This window comes from Thunnus maccoyii, chromosome 15 (genome assembly GCF_910596095.1).
Source record: "Thunnus maccoyii chromosome 15, fThuMac1.1, whole genome shotgun sequence".
NCBI classification, from domain to species: domain Eukaryota; kingdom Metazoa; phylum Chordata; class Actinopteri; order Scombriformes; family Scombridae; genus Thunnus; species Thunnus maccoyii.
This window is the reverse complement of record NC_056547.1, coordinates 4,463,517-4,480,091: the sequence shown is the minus strand read 5'-3', so window position 1 is coordinate 4,480,091 and position 16,575 is coordinate 4,463,517. Positions and strand designations below refer to the sequence as shown.

The following is a 16,575-nucleotide window of genomic DNA, read 5'->3' as shown; positions in this document are numbered from 1 at the left end:
GAAATGTGAACAACTTGAAATGAAAAAAAGATAAAAGAACAATAAATACAATTTAAAAATGATTATCAAATTTACTTTTACATTTTACACAATAGTTATCTATTATTAAGTTAAATTGAAATTAATTTCAACAATGTACATTTAAATTAAAAATGTGTCCAAATCTCTGATCCACTTACTGTAATTAGTTTCTTACTGTAAGATAATATTTAGTGTGATTTATATTTTTTGGTGGTGGGAGCTGTGATTATGAAAGTTTCTGATGCTGATTTGTGTCTTCATAATTTCTTTTAATAGGACATATTTGAGATAGATGTGATCCAGTGTGAGGCTGAGGTCAAAGGTCATGACCAAGATATTTTTTACCAGTCAGGTCAGGAAATGGGTTCATTATCATTAAAAAACATTGGATCAAACCATAACAGGGTAAGAATGGATGATGAGAAGCTGTGATGAAGAATTTTGTTGGTTTCCACCAAGACGATCATTGTCCAGAAACTGTTTTCCTGAAAAGGTTTTAACATATTTTCATTTATCTTAAAAGCTACACTGTACAAGTTGTTTAATCCATTTAATGAAATGTGTGTGTGTGTGATTGTGTAACGTGTGTGTTCAGTGAACTGTATCAGTCTCTGCAGTAGCTTCCAGCTGCAGCAGTCAGTTCAGTTTCTGTTCAGTCTGACTGAGGGAGGTTTTTGTACGACGCTTTTTCACTGTGTGAACACATACTGACTGTTGGGATAGTGGAAACTCTGACAGTAGTAAACTGCTGCATCTTCAGCCTGAACTCCACTGATGGTCAGAGTGAAGTCAGAGTTTGATCCACTGCCCGTAAAACGATCTGGAATCCCTGATGCTCGATAGGTAGCACGGTAAATGAGTAGTTTAGGAGTTTCTCCATCTCTATGTTGGTACCAGGCTAAAAAGTGGTAGTTGCTCCAAACATAAACATCCTGACTGGTCCTACAGTTGATGGTTGTGGAGCCTCCCAGAGCAGATCTCACTGCTGCAGGCTGAGTCACTGTGATCTGGCCTCTGGACTCTGAGGATACAGAGACAAAAACATAAAGCAGCGTCATGGTTTTGTGGGCTTCATTTCAGAGGGACGGATGTTCATAGAGGAGAAGAGTTTGATTCTCTGGACTTTACCTGTGAAGCAGCAGCAGAGGAGAGTCCAGATGAGGACGGAGATCAAAGTCATGTTTTTGATGAGGTGGATTTCTGTGGCTTCTGTTGTCATGAAGGACAGCTGTCAGTCATCCAGTGTTCAATTGTCAGGACTATAAACTCTCCCAGAGCACTGGAGCATGGTGCTGCTGATGCAAAGTGGCTCTCTATGGAAATGCTCTGACTGACTCCAACAGGGACTTGGATTACTCTGATGATGCTGTTTAATCAACAGATCAATCAGTTTATCAGAGTATTGATTAGGTTGCGTCAGTGATTATTTTTATGTGGTTTGTGCTTCATGTGTATTGACAGCTGATTTTTTCAGAATGTATTTTGTTATAATTAAATGTATTACAACACAAATTTAACATTAACTTAAGTTAATTTATATCAAATAAAATCACACATTCATAAATTGATGTCTCTGTGTTGTTGTCAGTTTTCAAATTAGTTTAGAAATTTTACAAAGAAGAGACTCATTTTAGTGAGTTTGTTTGTCTCAAAGTCAGAGAGCCGTGTCTCTCTACAGTGAGAGGTTTTTGTACGACGACTCAATGAGTTTGTATCACTGTGGGCCACGTTCGGTGGAGGAACCAGACTGGATGTTGGAAGTAAGTCAAATGTTTAAAATATTTATCATTTTAAGAGTTATTTTTCTTTTTATTTCCTTTTTGTTCAACATTTTTTGCCTGTTCAATTTAACGTAAAACATTTTACAACAATAATTTGCACTAAGAGACAAAGTTCAATTTTAAATTTAAAAATCCAAAACGTATTATAAAGAAAAGAAAATATTAATTTAGAGGATAAATAATTATTACATCTTTTTACTTAAAGTTGCATTTTGAGAGCTTTTAGTTTTAGTTCAGTCTGACAAAGTCAAAGAGCCGTGTCTCTCTACAGTGAGAGGTTTTTGTACGACGACTCAATGAGTTTGTATCACTGTGGTGGACTTTTGGTGGAGGAACCAGACTGGATGTTGGAAGTAAGTTTCTGCTCAAATATTAAATATTGTATCATCAGTTAAGTTTATAATTTCTACATCTGAACATTTATAGTAGATATAAGTTTCCACTGGGCTGATCTAAAGCACTTTAAAGTCTCAATTTTATTGTTTGTTCCTCATGTTTAACCTTGAAGTTGAACTTAAAGCAGCTTTGCTGAACTTTTCTTTACATGTTCAAGTTAATTTGTTAAATGTGAACAGCTTGAACTGCAGGACAGATTAAAAAACATCAATTGTACTTTAAAAATGATTCTAATATGATCCTTTAATTCTGCTTTAAATTGATTTGAAGTTGAGTAAAAGTTTTTTTCAAAGATAAAAAATGTGAAATGCTGTAGAAACTCTGATCATTTAAATTGCCTCTAGTTGTCTTTTAACCTCAGTTTGAAATAATTTTGATAGTTTTTTTGAGGGTAATTTGTTTTTTAAATGTGTCTTAACATTTTCCATATATTACGGTCATCTGTTGGTTTTGGCTGATGAATCTGATTGACTGTTGCTCTTTTGATAGTTTTGAAAGTAAATATGTTGTTATAAATTCAAACTAAATCATAGGTGTCTGAATTTTATATTCAAACTTTATGTCCTTATTTATATATAGTGTATAGTGTAAAATAAAATACAGTAAACAGTCATATAAACTACTTAAAGGAGTTTCTGTCAGATGTTTTTTCTGCTCCACCAGTCACTCACTGACACATTGTTTCACTTCCCTTTAAGAAACCTCTCATGCATATCAGCACAGAGTCCTCATATGACTCCACTCTCACAGAGTAACGGTGTCCAAGTGTCTGGTGTTTAACTGACAATTGTGTAGTTCCTGTCCTCTAATGTGATTGGTGTCTTCTAGGTGATGTCCGTCCCACCCTGACGGTGCTGCCCCCCTCCAGCGAGGAGCTGGAGCACGGGAAGGCCACGCTCATGTGTCTGGCCAACAAGGGCTTCCCCTCAGACTGGAGTCTGGCCTGGAAGGTGGACGGCAGTAGCATCAGCAGCAGCTGCAGCTGGGAGGAGAGCAGGAGCCCCGCGGTGCTGCAGAAGGACGGCCGCTACAGCTGGAGCAGCACCCTGAGGCTCCCTGCAGACCAGTGGAGGAAGGTGGGCTCTGTGACCTGTGAGGCCACCCAGGGCTCCCAGACTCCAGTCTCAGAGACACTGAGGAGAGACCAGTGTTCCCAGTCCTGACCTGACTCACTGGGACTCTGCTTCTGGTTTTACTCTGCTACTGCTCTCAGTCTGCACTTTCTTTGTTTCTTTCTCTCATTGAATGTTTCAACATTAAAGTGTTCTTGCTTGCTGTAATGTCAATGGTTCCAAAATTGTAAAACAATAAAGTTTCATTTAAAAAATTCAGGTGCAGTGACAAGTCTTTTGACTTATTTTCTTTGCCATATACAGAATATATTAGGTATATTAGTTCAGTTAATATACACAGCCACAATAGTAAAAATTCCATCTTTTCTCCAGATCATCTTTTGTTGCATTTCCTACTGTGGAATATGTTCTTGTTGTTGCAGTTTTATCCATACTAATACAACAATAATTCACCAATCTACAGTATCTGTCATTAATAAACTTGCTCTTGAAGAACATTCATGTGTCATGTGTATATGTTGTCAATTTGTACCTACAATATATTCTAAATATTTGAATGTGTGAATAAAAATAAACCCAGAAAAGAGATTTTCAGTATTATATAGATAAATCAGGGTATCATCAGCATCATGTGATATAAAATGTCTCTGATCTGAGAGTTTAGTCCGAGTCATAAGTAAGTTCCCATTCACCAAAAGACTCAGTAAAGGAGATAGCACGGTCTCTGTCAGCAGAATTATCACTTCATCCATTTTTATTGCTGGCATTAATGTTGATGCGCTTTGTATATTAAACTTCACAGATTTTTACATCAAATCAGTCATGTCACTGCATGTTATTAGAAGTATAACAGCTGTTATATGTTACTATAGAGTTTGTCAAAAGTTCAAGTCACAAGGATTTCAGCTGATGATTTTTGTTTTTACAGACATAATGAACCACTCCTTGCCCTGTACTTTATTCTACTGTATTAGTTTGTTGAGATTATTTGATGACTAAAAATACACTAAAAATGTTCAAATGTACAAATGTTACAGATAATCTTACCATTTAATGCTTTAGTGTGTTTAAAGTGTTTAAATGTTTGTAGTAGATTTAAATATCCTGTGTGATTATTTATTTATTATGTCGCTTAAATTCTCTTCTGTTTTAATTTCACCACTTTAATCATGGACCAGCTGTCAAAATGAAATGTGAATGTGAATCTTACTGTAATTAGTTTCTTAGTGTAAAATAACATTTTGTGATTTATATTTTTTGGTGGTGGGAGCTGTGATTATGAAAGTTTCTGATGCTGATTTGTGGCTTCATATTTTCTTTTAACAGGATATAACTGAGATGGATGTGATACAGTATGAGGCTGAGGTCAAAGGTCATGACCAAGACATTTCTTACCAGTCAAGTCAGTAAATGTGTTCATTATCATTAAAAAACATTGGATCAAACCATAACAGGATAAAAATGGATGATGAGAAGCAGTGAGAGAAAACTTTGTTGATTTCCACGAAGACGATCATTGTCCAGAAATTGTCTTCCATGAAAGGTTTTGACATATTTTCATTTATCTTAACAGCTACAATGTGCAAGTTGTTTAATAAATTTAATGAAATATGTGTGTGTGTGATTGTGTAAAGTGTGTGTTCAGTGAACTGTATCAGTCTCTGCAGTAGCTTCCAGCTGCAGCAGTCAGTTCAGTTTCTGTTCAGTCTGACTGAGGGAGGTTTTTGTACGACGCTTTTTCACTGTGTGAACACATACTGACTGTTGGGATAGTGGAAACTCTGACAGTAGTAAACTGCTGCATCTTCAGCCTGAACTCCACTGATGGTCAGAGTGAAGTCAGACTTTGATCCACTGCCTGTAAAACGATCTGGAATCCCTGATGCTCGTCTGGTAGCATAGTAAATGAGAAGTTTAGTAGTTTCTCCATCTCTCTGTTGGTACCAGGCTAAGTAGTGGGTTGAGCCACTAACATGAACATCCTGACTGGTCCTACAGTTGATGGTTGTGGAGCCTCCCAGAGCAGATCTCACTGCTGCAGGCTGAGTCACTGTATACTGGCCTCTGGACTCTGAGGATAGAGAGACAAAAACATAAAGCAGCGTCATGGTTTTGTGGGCTTCATTTCAGAGGGACGGATGTTCATGGAGGAGAAAAGTTTGATTCTCTGGACCTTACCTGTGAAGCAGCAGCAGAGGAGAGTCCAGATGAGGACGGAGATCAAAGTCATGTTTTTGATGAGGAGGATTTCTGTGGCTTCTGTTGTCATGAAGGACAGCTGTTAGTCATCCAGTGTTCAACTCTCAGGACTATAAACTCTCCCAGAGCACTGGAGCATGGTGCTGCTGATGCAAAGTGGCTCTCTATGGAAATGCTCTGACTGACTAACAGAATCATCACATTTCTCAAGTGTTGATTTTTATTGCTTGTAGTAATGCTGATATTCTCTTTATATTAAAACAAACACATATTCATCAAATCATATGTGTCCAAGGTAACATATTATTTAAAGAATGACTGCTGTCACATGTTACTGTGTTCAATGAATCTACAGACACTGAGTTTGTCTCTGGGTATATTCACAGGGATTTTATCATTTTTTGTCACCATTTTACACATAAATGATGGTATTTTTTTTAAAACCTGTCAAAGTAAAGGATGAAAGGAGAACATTTTAACAGAAGTATTGAGTCTGTTCTACATGGTGTCTTTCACATCTGTCCTGCTGTGTACTACTACAGGGGACATGGATTACTCTGATAATGCTGTTTGATCAATGGATCAATCAACTTTCAGAATATTGATATGGATGTGTTTATATTCATTTTTATGTGGTTTGGGCTTTTTCAGAATTTAATTTCTTCCATGTAAAAGTGTTACCACAAAATACATCACACCAATTAAATTTAAAATGGATATGGATCAATCAAGTTATGAGAGTATTGTACAGAATGTTTTTTATTGTTCCAGCTTCTTCTCTCTGAAGGAAAGTTATTTTACAATGTTGCATATTTATTTCTATATATTTCTATAGAAATTAAAATCAAATTCACTTCAAAGTACAATGTAGAAAATATAATGACACTCAGTTGATGTCAGAGAGCCGTGTCTCTCTACAATGAGAGGTTTTTGTACAGCATCTCAATGAGTTTGTATCACTGTGGTGGACTTTTGGTGGAGGAACCAGACTGGATGTTGGTTTCTCTGCAAATATTTGATATAATTTTCCATGTAATACTTAAATGTGGTTTTGTGTGTTTAAATAACCTTTGTCTTGACTTATATGAATGATCATCTGTTTTAATTTCAACACTTTGGTCATTTATTTTAACTCAGACCACCTTCAATGAACTGGTCTTTACACATTATTGTCAAACTGAAATGTGAACAGCTTGAAATGAAGAAAAGATAAAAGAAAAATAAATACAATTCAAAAATGATTATCAAATTTACTTTTACATTTAACACTTAATATTTAACTATTATTAAGTTAAATTGAAATCAATTTCAACAATGTACATTTAAATTAAAAATATGTCCAAATCTCTGATCCACTTACTGTAATTAGTTTCTTACTGTAAGATAATATTTAGTGTGATTCATAGTTTTTGGTGGTGGGAGCTGTGATTATGAAAGTTTCTGATGCTGATCTGTGTCTTCATATTTTCTTTTAACAGGACATATTTGAGATAGATGTGATCCAGTATGAGGCTGAGGTCAAAGGTCATGAGGAAGACATTTCTTACCAGTCAGGTCAGGAAATGGGTTCATTATCATAAAAAATCATTGGATCAAACCATAATAAGGTAAGAATGGGTGATGAGAAGCTGTGATGAAGAACTTTGTTGGTTTCCACCAAGACAATCATTGTTCAGAAACTTTTTTCCTTAAAAGGTTTTAACATATTTTCATTTATCTTAAAAGCTACAATGTGTGAGTCGTTTAATACATTTCATGAAATGTGTGTGTGTGAGATTGTGTAACGTGTGTGTTCAGTGAACTGTATCAGTCTCTGCAGTAGCATCCAGCTGCAGCAGTCAGTTCAGTTTCTGTTCAGTCTGACTGAGGGAGGTTTTTGTACGACGCTTTTTCACTGTGTGAACACACGCTGACTGTTGGGATAGTGGAAACTCTGACAGTAGTAAACTGCTGCATCTTCAGCCTGAACTCCACTGATGGTCAGAGTGAAGTCAGACTTTGATCCACTGCCTGTAAAACGATCTGGAATCCCTGATGCTCGTCTGGTAGCACCGTAAATGAGAAGTTTAGTAGTTTCTCCATCTCTCTGTTGGTACCAGGCTAAGTAGTGGGTTGAGCCACTAACATGAACATCCTGACTGGTCCTACAGTTGATGGTTGTGGATCCTCCCAGAGCAGATCTCACTGCTGCAGGCTGAGTCACTGTATACTGGCCTCTGGACTCTGAGGATACAGAGACAAAAACATAAAGCAGCGTCATGGTTTTGTGGGCTTCATTTCAGAGGGACGGATGTTCATAGAGGAGAGGAGTTTGATTCTCTGGACTTTACCTGTGAAGCAGCAGCAGAGGAGAGTCCAGATGAGGACGGAGATCAAAGTCATGTTTTTGATGAGGAGGATTTCTGTGGCTTCTGTTGTGATGAAGGACAGCTGTCAGTCATCCAGTGTTCAACTCTCAGGACTATAAACTCTCCCAGAGCACTGGAGCATGGTGCTGCTGATGCAAAGTGGCTCTCTATGGAAATGCTCTGACTAATTAACATAATCAGCACATTCTCAAGTGATACTTTTTTATTGGTTGCAGTAATGCTGACATTTTTAGTATGTATGAACAATAAAGAAACGTTGATCAAATCATCCGTGCACAAACATATTATTACAATAATAAACTGCTGTCACATGTTAATGTGTTCAATGAGTCTACAGACACTGAGTGCGTCATTTGGGATTTTATCATTATGTGTCACCATTTTAAAGCACGTCAAAGTAAAGGATGAAAGGAGCCTGAACTCCACTGATGGTCAGAGTGAAGTCAAAGTTTGATCCACTGTGTCATGGTTCTGTCACTGACTCTTGAGACTCTTGAGAGTCTGGCTCTGTATTCCTCAGTTGCAATTGTCCATCAGATGCCCTCTGACTTTTCTGTTTTGTGAAGATTGGACTGTGTGGGAGAGGCTTGTTTTGAGTTGGACTTTTTGAGGGACTTTAAGAATTCTGGCTTTATGTCATTTCAACATGTTCTCACTTCCAACTTGTCACATACTGAAGCTTGGTCAGGACCCCGTGGCGTCACTATTTAACGCATTGGGTTCCCCTTTAGCGTTATTTTTCAATGTGCAGTATCACGGCAGTCACAGCAGAAAGTCAGCTTATATAGATGTCACTTGAAGTATGTCACTTCAGAAGTCTTGATATGCTGCGTATTTCAGGTGATCAAATGTAGATATTCAGCGTATCTGTGGTTTGCAGAAACGTAAAATGCCAACGTTTTATTCTGGCGACCAGGCTGAAATTTGTCACCTTATATAGACGTCATTGTACTCATGGTGTCTATTTCAGACATTATGGGAGTTCAACAAAAATCTTTTGGACCATCCTGCACATTGAAAAATGATGCTAAAGGGGTACCCAGTGTGTTAAAAAGTGACGCCAAGTCCTGACCAAGCTTCAATATGTGACGAGTTGGGAATGAGCACAGGCTGGTCATTTGGGTTGCTTTTATTATTTGGACTCTGCTCATTGTGTTTTTCCTCATGTGTTCATGTACTCTTCCTTACACGTGCCCTGTATTCATCCTCGTTAGTCCTGCCCTTGTCTGAGTGTTCTTCCCCAGTCTGCTGTCACCTTCACACCTGCCCTACATCAGTCTCATCAGCCCTGCTCTGCTCCCAGTGTCTTCCCAGCCTATCAACTCCTAGCCTGCCCTTGTGTTGTGACACCTCTTCTTTGTTGTCTTATTAGTTTATTGTATTTAAGGTCTGGTTTTCAGTTCAGTCTTGTTGGATCATTTGTTTGGTTTAATTGCCTGCTTGCACTCACTCTTTGCTCTTCCTGTGTTAGTCAATAAATATATTCTTCAGTTCCTTGTACCTGCTGATTCTCTGCATTTGGGTCCATCTGCTCTGCAATCCATGACACACTGCCTATAAAACGCCCTGGAATCTCCGATTCTCGTTGATTATCTAATTAGCAGTTTAGGAGTTTCTCCATCTCTCTGATGGTACCAAGCTGAACAGTTTGAACTATAAACATTCAGACTGGCCCTATCTGATGGTTGTGGAGCCACAGATCACAGTTGATCCATTAAATCTAAATAGACAGTACTGTGTCTCAGTGAAAGATTCCAATGATTTTAAGATGTTAGCTTATGATTTTCTTCAAAAGTTGTCTCAATGTCTCATCCTTTTCACTGCTGATAGCTCAATCAGTAAAACTTAACAGTGTCTCTGTTTTATTAAAGCAGGAGTTGTTCCCAAAGTTCTCTCACAGATGAGATCTGCTCTTCAAATGTTTTCCTCTCAATGTCAATAATGCTGCACAAATTAGATTAATGTCATCTAATAAATCCAGAACTAATAATTAAAATTTTCTTTTCACACCAATGTTGAGGTTTTTTAAAACAAAGTAGTGTGTTAAACCCTACATAACTGCTTTCTTTGTTTTTGTTTTTTGTTTTCCTGAAGGCATTATTACTCACCACCAATATCTAAAGTTGTCAGAAGTGTTCGTCACCTGCTACTAGATATTCCTAATCCTGCACAAATATTACAGATAATCTTACCATTTAATGCTTTAGTGTGTTTATAGTGTTTAAATGTTTGTAGTAGATTTAAATATCCTGTGTGATTATTTATTTATTATGTCGCTTAAATTCTCTTCTGTTTTAATTTCACCACTTTAATCATGGACCAGCTGTCAAAATGAAATGTGAATGTGAATCTTACTGTAATTAGTTTCTTAGTGTAAAATAACATTTTGTGATTTATATTTTTTGGTGGTGGGAGCTGTGATTATGAAAGTTTCTGATGCTGATTTGTGGCTTCATATTTTCTTTTAACAGGATATAACTGAGATGGATGTGATACAGTATGAGGCTGAGGTCAAAGGTCATGACCAAGACATTTCTTACCAGTCAAGTCAGTAAATGTGTTCATTATCATTAAAAAACATTGGATCAAACCATAACAGGATAAAAATGGATGATGAGAAGCAGTGAGAGAAAACTTTGTTGATTTCCACGAAGACGATCATTGTCCAGAAATTGTCTTCCATGAAAGGTTTTGACATATTTTCATTTATCTTAACAGCTACAATGTGCAAGTTGTTTAATAAATTTAATGAAATATGTGTGTGTGTGATTGTGTAAAGTGTGTGTTCAGTGAACTGTATCAGTCTCTGCAGTAGCTTCCAGCTGCAGCAGTCAGTTCAGTTTCTGTTCAGTCTGACTGAGGGAGGTTTTTGTACGACGCTTTTTCACTGTGTGAACACATACTGACTGTTGGGATAGTGGAAACTCTGACAGTAGTAAACTGCTGCATCTTCAGCCTGAACTCCACTGATGGTCAGAGTGAAGTCAGACTTTGATCCACTGCCTGTAAAACGATCTGGAATCCCTGATGCTCGAGTGGTAGCACCGTAAATGAGAAGTTTAGGAGTTTCTCCATCTCTCTGTTGGTACCAGGCTAAGTAGTGGGTTGAGCCACTAACATGAACATCCTGACTGGTCCTACAGTTGATGGTTGTGGAGCCTCCCAGAGCAGATCTCACTGCTGCAGGCTGAGTCACTGTATACTGGCCTCTGGACTCTGAGGATAGAGAGACAAAAACATAAAGCAGCGTCATGGTTTTGTGGGCTTCATTTCAGAGGGACGGATGTTCATAGAGGAGAGGAGTTTGATTCTCTGGACTTTACCTGTGAAGCAGCAGCAGAGGAGAGTCCAGATGAGGATGGAGATCAAAGTCATGTTTTTGATGAGGAGGATTTCTGTGGCTTCTGTTGTCATGAAGGACAGCTGTTAGTCATCCAGTGTTCAACTCTCAGGACTATAAACTCTCCCAGAGCACTGGAGCATGGTGCTGCTGATGCAAAGTGGCTCTCTATGGAAATGCTCTGACTGACTAATAGAATCATCACATTTCTCAAGTGTTGATTTTTATTGCTTGCAGTAATGCTGATATTCACTTTATGTTGTAACAATTAAGACATATTCATCAAATCATATGTGTCCAAGGTAACATATTATTTAAAGAATGACTGCTGTCACATGTTACTGTGTTCAATGAATCTACAGACACTGAGTTTGTCTCTGGGTATATTCACAGGGATTTTATCATTTTTTGTCACCATTTTACACATAAATGATGGTATTTTTTTAAAGCCTGTCAAAGTAAAGGATGAAAGGAGAACATTTTAACAGAAGTATTGAATCTGTTCTACACGGTGTCTTTCACATCTGTCCTGCTGTGCACTACTACAGGGGCCATGGATTACTCTGATGATGCTGTTTGATCAATGGATCAATCAACTTTCAGAATATTGATATGGATGTGTTTATATTCATTTTTATGTGGTTTGGGCTTTTTCAGAAAGTAATTTCTTCCGTCTTAATGTATTACCACAAAATACATCACACCAATTAAATTTAAAATGGATATGGATCAATCAAGTTATGACATTATTGTACAGAATGTTTTTTATTGTTTCAGCTTCTTCTCTCTGAAAGAAAGTTCTATTACAATGTTGCATATTTATTTCAATATATTTCTATAGAAATTAAAATCAAATTCACTTAACAGTACAATATATAATGACACTCAGTTGATGTCAGAGAGCCGTGTCTCTCTACAGTGAGAGGTTTTTGTACAGCAGGTCAATGAGTTTGTATTACTGTGGTGGACTTTTGGTAGAGGAACCAGACTGGATGTTGGTTTCTCTGCAAATATTGCATATAATTTTCCATGTTATACTTAAATGTGTTTTTGTGTGTTTAAATAAACTTTGCCTTGACTTATGTGAAAGATCCTCTGTTTTAATTTCAACACTTTGGTCAATTAGTTTAACTCAGACCACCTTCAATGAACTGGTCTTTACACATTATTGTCAAACTGAAATGTGAACAGCTTGAAATGAAGAAAAGATAAAAGAAAAATAAATACAATTCAAAAATGATTATCAAATTTACTTTTACATTTAACACTTAATATTTAACTATTATTAAGTTAAATTGAAATCAATTTCAACAATGTACATTTAAATTAAAAATATGTCCAAATCTCTGATCCACTTACTGTAATTAGTTTCTTACTGTAAGATAATATTTAGTGTGATTTATATTTTTTGGTGGTGGGAGCTGTGAATATGAAAGTTTCTGATGCTGATCTGTGTCTTCATATTTTCTTTTAACAGGACATATTTGAGATAGATGTGATCCAGTATGAGGCTGAGGTCAAAGGTCATGAGGAAGACATTTCTTACCAGTCAGGTCAGGAAATGGATTCGTTATCATTAAAAAACATCGGATCAAACCACAACAGGGTAAGAATGGATGATGAGAAGCTGTGATGAAGAACTTTGTTGGTTTCCACCAAGGCAATCATTGTCCAGAAATTGTTTTCCTTAAATAATTTCACATATTTTCATCTTAAAAACTACAATGTGCAAGTTGTTTTATCCATTTCATGAAATGTGTGTGTGATTGTGTAACGTGCGTGTTCAGTGAACTGTATCAGTCTCTGCAGTAGTTTCCAACTGCAGCAGTCAGTTCAGTTTCTGTTCAGTCTGACTGAGGGAGGTTTTTGTACGATGCTTTTTCACTGTGTCAACACCCACTGACTGTTGGGATAGTGTTGACTCTGACAGTAGTAAACTGCTGCATCTTCAGCCTGAACTCCACTGATGGTCAGAGTGAAGTCAGAGTTTGATCCACTGCCTGTAAAACGATCTGGAATCCCTGATGCTCGAGTGGTAGCACCGTAAATCATCAGTTTAGGAGTTTCTCCATCTCTCTGTTGGTACCAGGCTAAGTAGTTCCCATTATAAACATTCTGACTGGTCCTACAGTTGATGGTTGTGGAGCCTCCCAGAGCAGATCTCACTGCTGCAGGCTGAGTCACTGTATACTGGCCTCTGGACTCTGAGGATACAGAGACAAAAACATAAAGCAGCGTCATGGTTTTGTGGGCTTCATTTGAGAGGGACGGATGTTCATAGAGGAGAGGAGTTTGATTCTCTGGACTTTACCTGTGAAGCAGCAGCAGAGGAGAGTCCAGATGAGGACGGAGATCAAAGTCATGTTTTTGATGAGGAGGATTTCTGTGGCTTCTGTTGTGATGAAGGACAGCTGTCAGTCATCCAGTGTTCAACTGTCAGGGCTATAAACTCTCCCAGAGCACTGGAGCATGGTGCTGCTGATGCAAAGTGGCTCTCTATGGAAATCTGACTGACTCCAACAGGGACTTGGATTACTCTGATGATGCTGTTTAATCAATGGATCAATCAGTTTATCAGAGTATTGATTAGGTTGTGTTAGTGATTATTTTTATGTGGTTTGGACTTCATTTGTATTGACAGCTGATTTTTTCAGAATGTATTTTTTTATAATTAAATGTATTACAACACAAATTTAACATTTACTTAAGTTAAATTAATTTAAATGAAATAAAATGACACATTCATAAATTGGTGGCTCTGTGTTGTTGTCAGTTTTCAAATCAGTTTAGAAATTTTACAAACAAGAGACTAATTTTGGTGAGTTTGTTTGTCTCAAAGTCAGAGAGCTGTGTCTCTCTACAGTGAGAGGTTTTTGTACGACGACTCAATGAGTTTGTATCACTGTGGGCCACGTTCGGTGGAGGAACCAGACTGGATGTTGGAAGTAAGTCAAATGTTTAAAATATTTATCATTTTAGGAGTTATTTTTCCTTTTTGTTGAACATTTTTGGCCTGTTCAATTTCATGTAAAACATTTTTCAACAATAATTTGCACTAAGAGACAAAGTTCAAAGTTCAATTTTAAATTTAAAACCGAAAACTTATTGTAAAGAAAAGAAAATATTAATTTAGAGGATAAATAATTATTACAACTTTTTACTTAAAGTTGCATTTTGAGAGCTTGTAGTTTTAGTTCAGTCTGACAAAGTCAGAGAGCCGTGTCTCTCTACAGTGAGAGGTTTTTGTACGACGACTCAATGAGTTTGTATCACTGTGGTGGACTTTTGGTGGAGGAACCAGACTGGATGTTGGAAGTAAGTTTCTGCTCAAATATTAAATATTGTGTCATCAGTGAAGTTCATAATTTCTACATCTGAACATTTGTAGTAGATATAAGTTTCCACTGGGCTGATCTAAAGCACTTTAAAGTCTCAATTATATTGTTCGTTCCTCCTGTTTAACCTTGAAGCTGAACTTAAAGCAGCTTTACTGAACTTTTCTTTACATGTTCAAGTTAATTTGTTAAATGTGAACAGCTTGAACTGCAGGACAGATTAAAAAACAACAATTGTACTTTAAAAATGATTCTAATATGATCCTTTAATTCTGCTTTAAATTGATTTGAGGTTGAGTAAAAGTTTTTTCAAAGATAAAAAATGTGAAATGCTGTAGAAACTCTGATTGTTTAAATTGCCTCTACTTGTCTTTTAATCTCAGTTTGAAATCATTTTGACAGTTTTTTTGAGGGTATTTTGTTTTTTGAATGTGTCTTAACATTTTCCATATAGTACGGTCATCTGTTGGTTTTGGCTGATAAATTCGATTGACTGTTGCTCCTTTGATAGTGTTGAAAATAAATATGTTGGTATGAATTTAAACTAAATCATAGATGTCTGAATTTTATATTCAAACTTTATGTCCTTATTTATATATAGTGTATAGTGTAAAATGAAATACAGTAAACAGTCATATAAACTACTTAAAGGAGTTTCTGTCAGATGTTTTTTCTGCTCCACCAGTCACTCACTGACACATTGTTTCACTTCCGTTTAAGAAACCTCTCATGCATATCAGCACAGAAAGAGTCCTCATATGACTCCACTCTCACACAGTAACGGTGTCCAAGTGTCTGGTGTTTGACTGACAGTTGTATAGTTCCTGTCCTCTAATGTGATTGGTGTCTTCTAGGTGATGTCCGTCCCACCCTGACGGTGCTGCCCCCCTCCAGCGAGGAGCTGGAGCATGGGAAGGCCACGCTCATGTGTCTGGCCAACAAGGGCTTCCCCTCAGACTGGAGTCTGGCCTGGAAGGTGGACGGCAGCAGCATCAGCAGCAGCTGCAGCTGGGAGGAGAGCAGGAGCCCCGCGGTGCTGCAGAAGGACGGCCGCTACAGCTGGAGCAGCACCCTGAGGCTCCCTGCGGACCAGTGGGGGAAGGTGGGCTCTGTGACCTGTGAGGCCACCCAGGGCTCCCAGACTCCAGTCTCAGAGACACTGAGGAGAGACCAGTGTTCCCAGTCCTGACCTGACTCACTGGGACTCTGATACTGGTTTTACTCTGCTACTGCTCTCACTCTGATCTCTGCAACTCTCTCTCTTTTTCTGTCACTCACTCTCTGATTACATTTTTCATTGATAAAGTTTCATTGCTTGTGTATTTTATGTTATTTCAAGACAATAAAGACCTGTTCATCAAATCAGTTGTTTTCATTTATGTTATTGTATAAGTAACAGATGTTGCTGTCCTAATGGTTCCCTTAATCTATAAAAAATTTAACTCAGCTGAGTTTAATATTTTACAATCGCACTGAAATACCTTAAGATAGAAAGTATGAGTTGATATACTGTAGTGTTGAACATACCTGATATTTTGCAAACAAAGATCAAAAAGATATAATAATTAAATGATAGAAGTAAACTCATCTGTTGTTCCAGATTCCTTGAAGCTTTTGTGACTGCAAACAATCCCTTTATTACACTTATCGCTAATTAGGTTTTTGGCAACAAACACAATTGTCAATATTTTTTAAGGAAATGAGTCATGTGTGTCCTATCAATGATAGGATTAAAAACTCTCATGTTGAAACAGTTTTAGAAGTGTCCAGAAAGTTTAATGAATCTGAGTAAATGTATAAAATCTGAAAAGAATTTATTGCATTAGAATTATGAAGTAGGATATCATCAGCATATTATATCATCATAGTATCAGTATCAGCAGTACGATCTCAAAATATAACATAACCTGTGTTTTTCTATGAACACAAAGTCATCAAAAACATATGATGAGTTAAGCTTTGTAGAAAACAAAACTGTATCATTTAAACATAAATCATATCAATTCCAAAACAAATGTGATTTACATGAAAATAACCTTAAAAAACAAGGAAATTAATATT

The 16,575-nt window shown here is 37.1% G+C and overlaps 5 gene segments (V, D, J or C); 2 read left to right on the top strand and 3 right to left on the bottom strand.

Moving 5' to 3' along the window:
- Positions 1–672: 672 nt before the first annotated feature.
- Positions 673–1,201, bottom strand: LOC121913542. The segment is given in 2 exon segments: positions 673–1,042; positions 1,150–1,201. Coding segments are annotated over 2 exon segments (384 nt in total).
- Positions 1,202–1,381: 180 nt separating this feature from the next.
- On the top strand, positions 1,382–3,729 carry LOC121913468. The segment is given in 3 exon segments: positions 1,382–1,420; positions 1,730–1,781; positions 3,027–3,729. Coding segments are annotated over 3 exon segments (426 nt in total).
- A 1,243-nt stretch (positions 3,730–4,972) lies between these two features.
- Positions 4,973–5,501, bottom strand: LOC121913541. The segment is given in 2 exon segments: positions 4,973–5,342; positions 5,450–5,501. Coding segments are annotated over 2 exon segments (384 nt in total).
- A 1,834-nt stretch (positions 5,502–7,335) lies between these two features.
- Positions 7,336–7,852, bottom strand: LOC121913543. The segment is given in 2 exon segments: positions 7,336–7,693; positions 7,801–7,852. Coding segments are annotated over 2 exon segments (384 nt in total).
- A 3,880-nt stretch (positions 7,853–11,732) lies between these two features.
- LOC121913467 lies at positions 11,733–15,876 on the top strand. The segment is given in 4 exon segments: positions 11,733–11,753; positions 12,657–12,785; positions 14,443–14,494; positions 15,369–15,876. Coding segments are annotated over 4 exon segments (537 nt in total).
- The last annotated feature ends 699 nt before the right edge of the window (positions 15,877–16,575 follow it).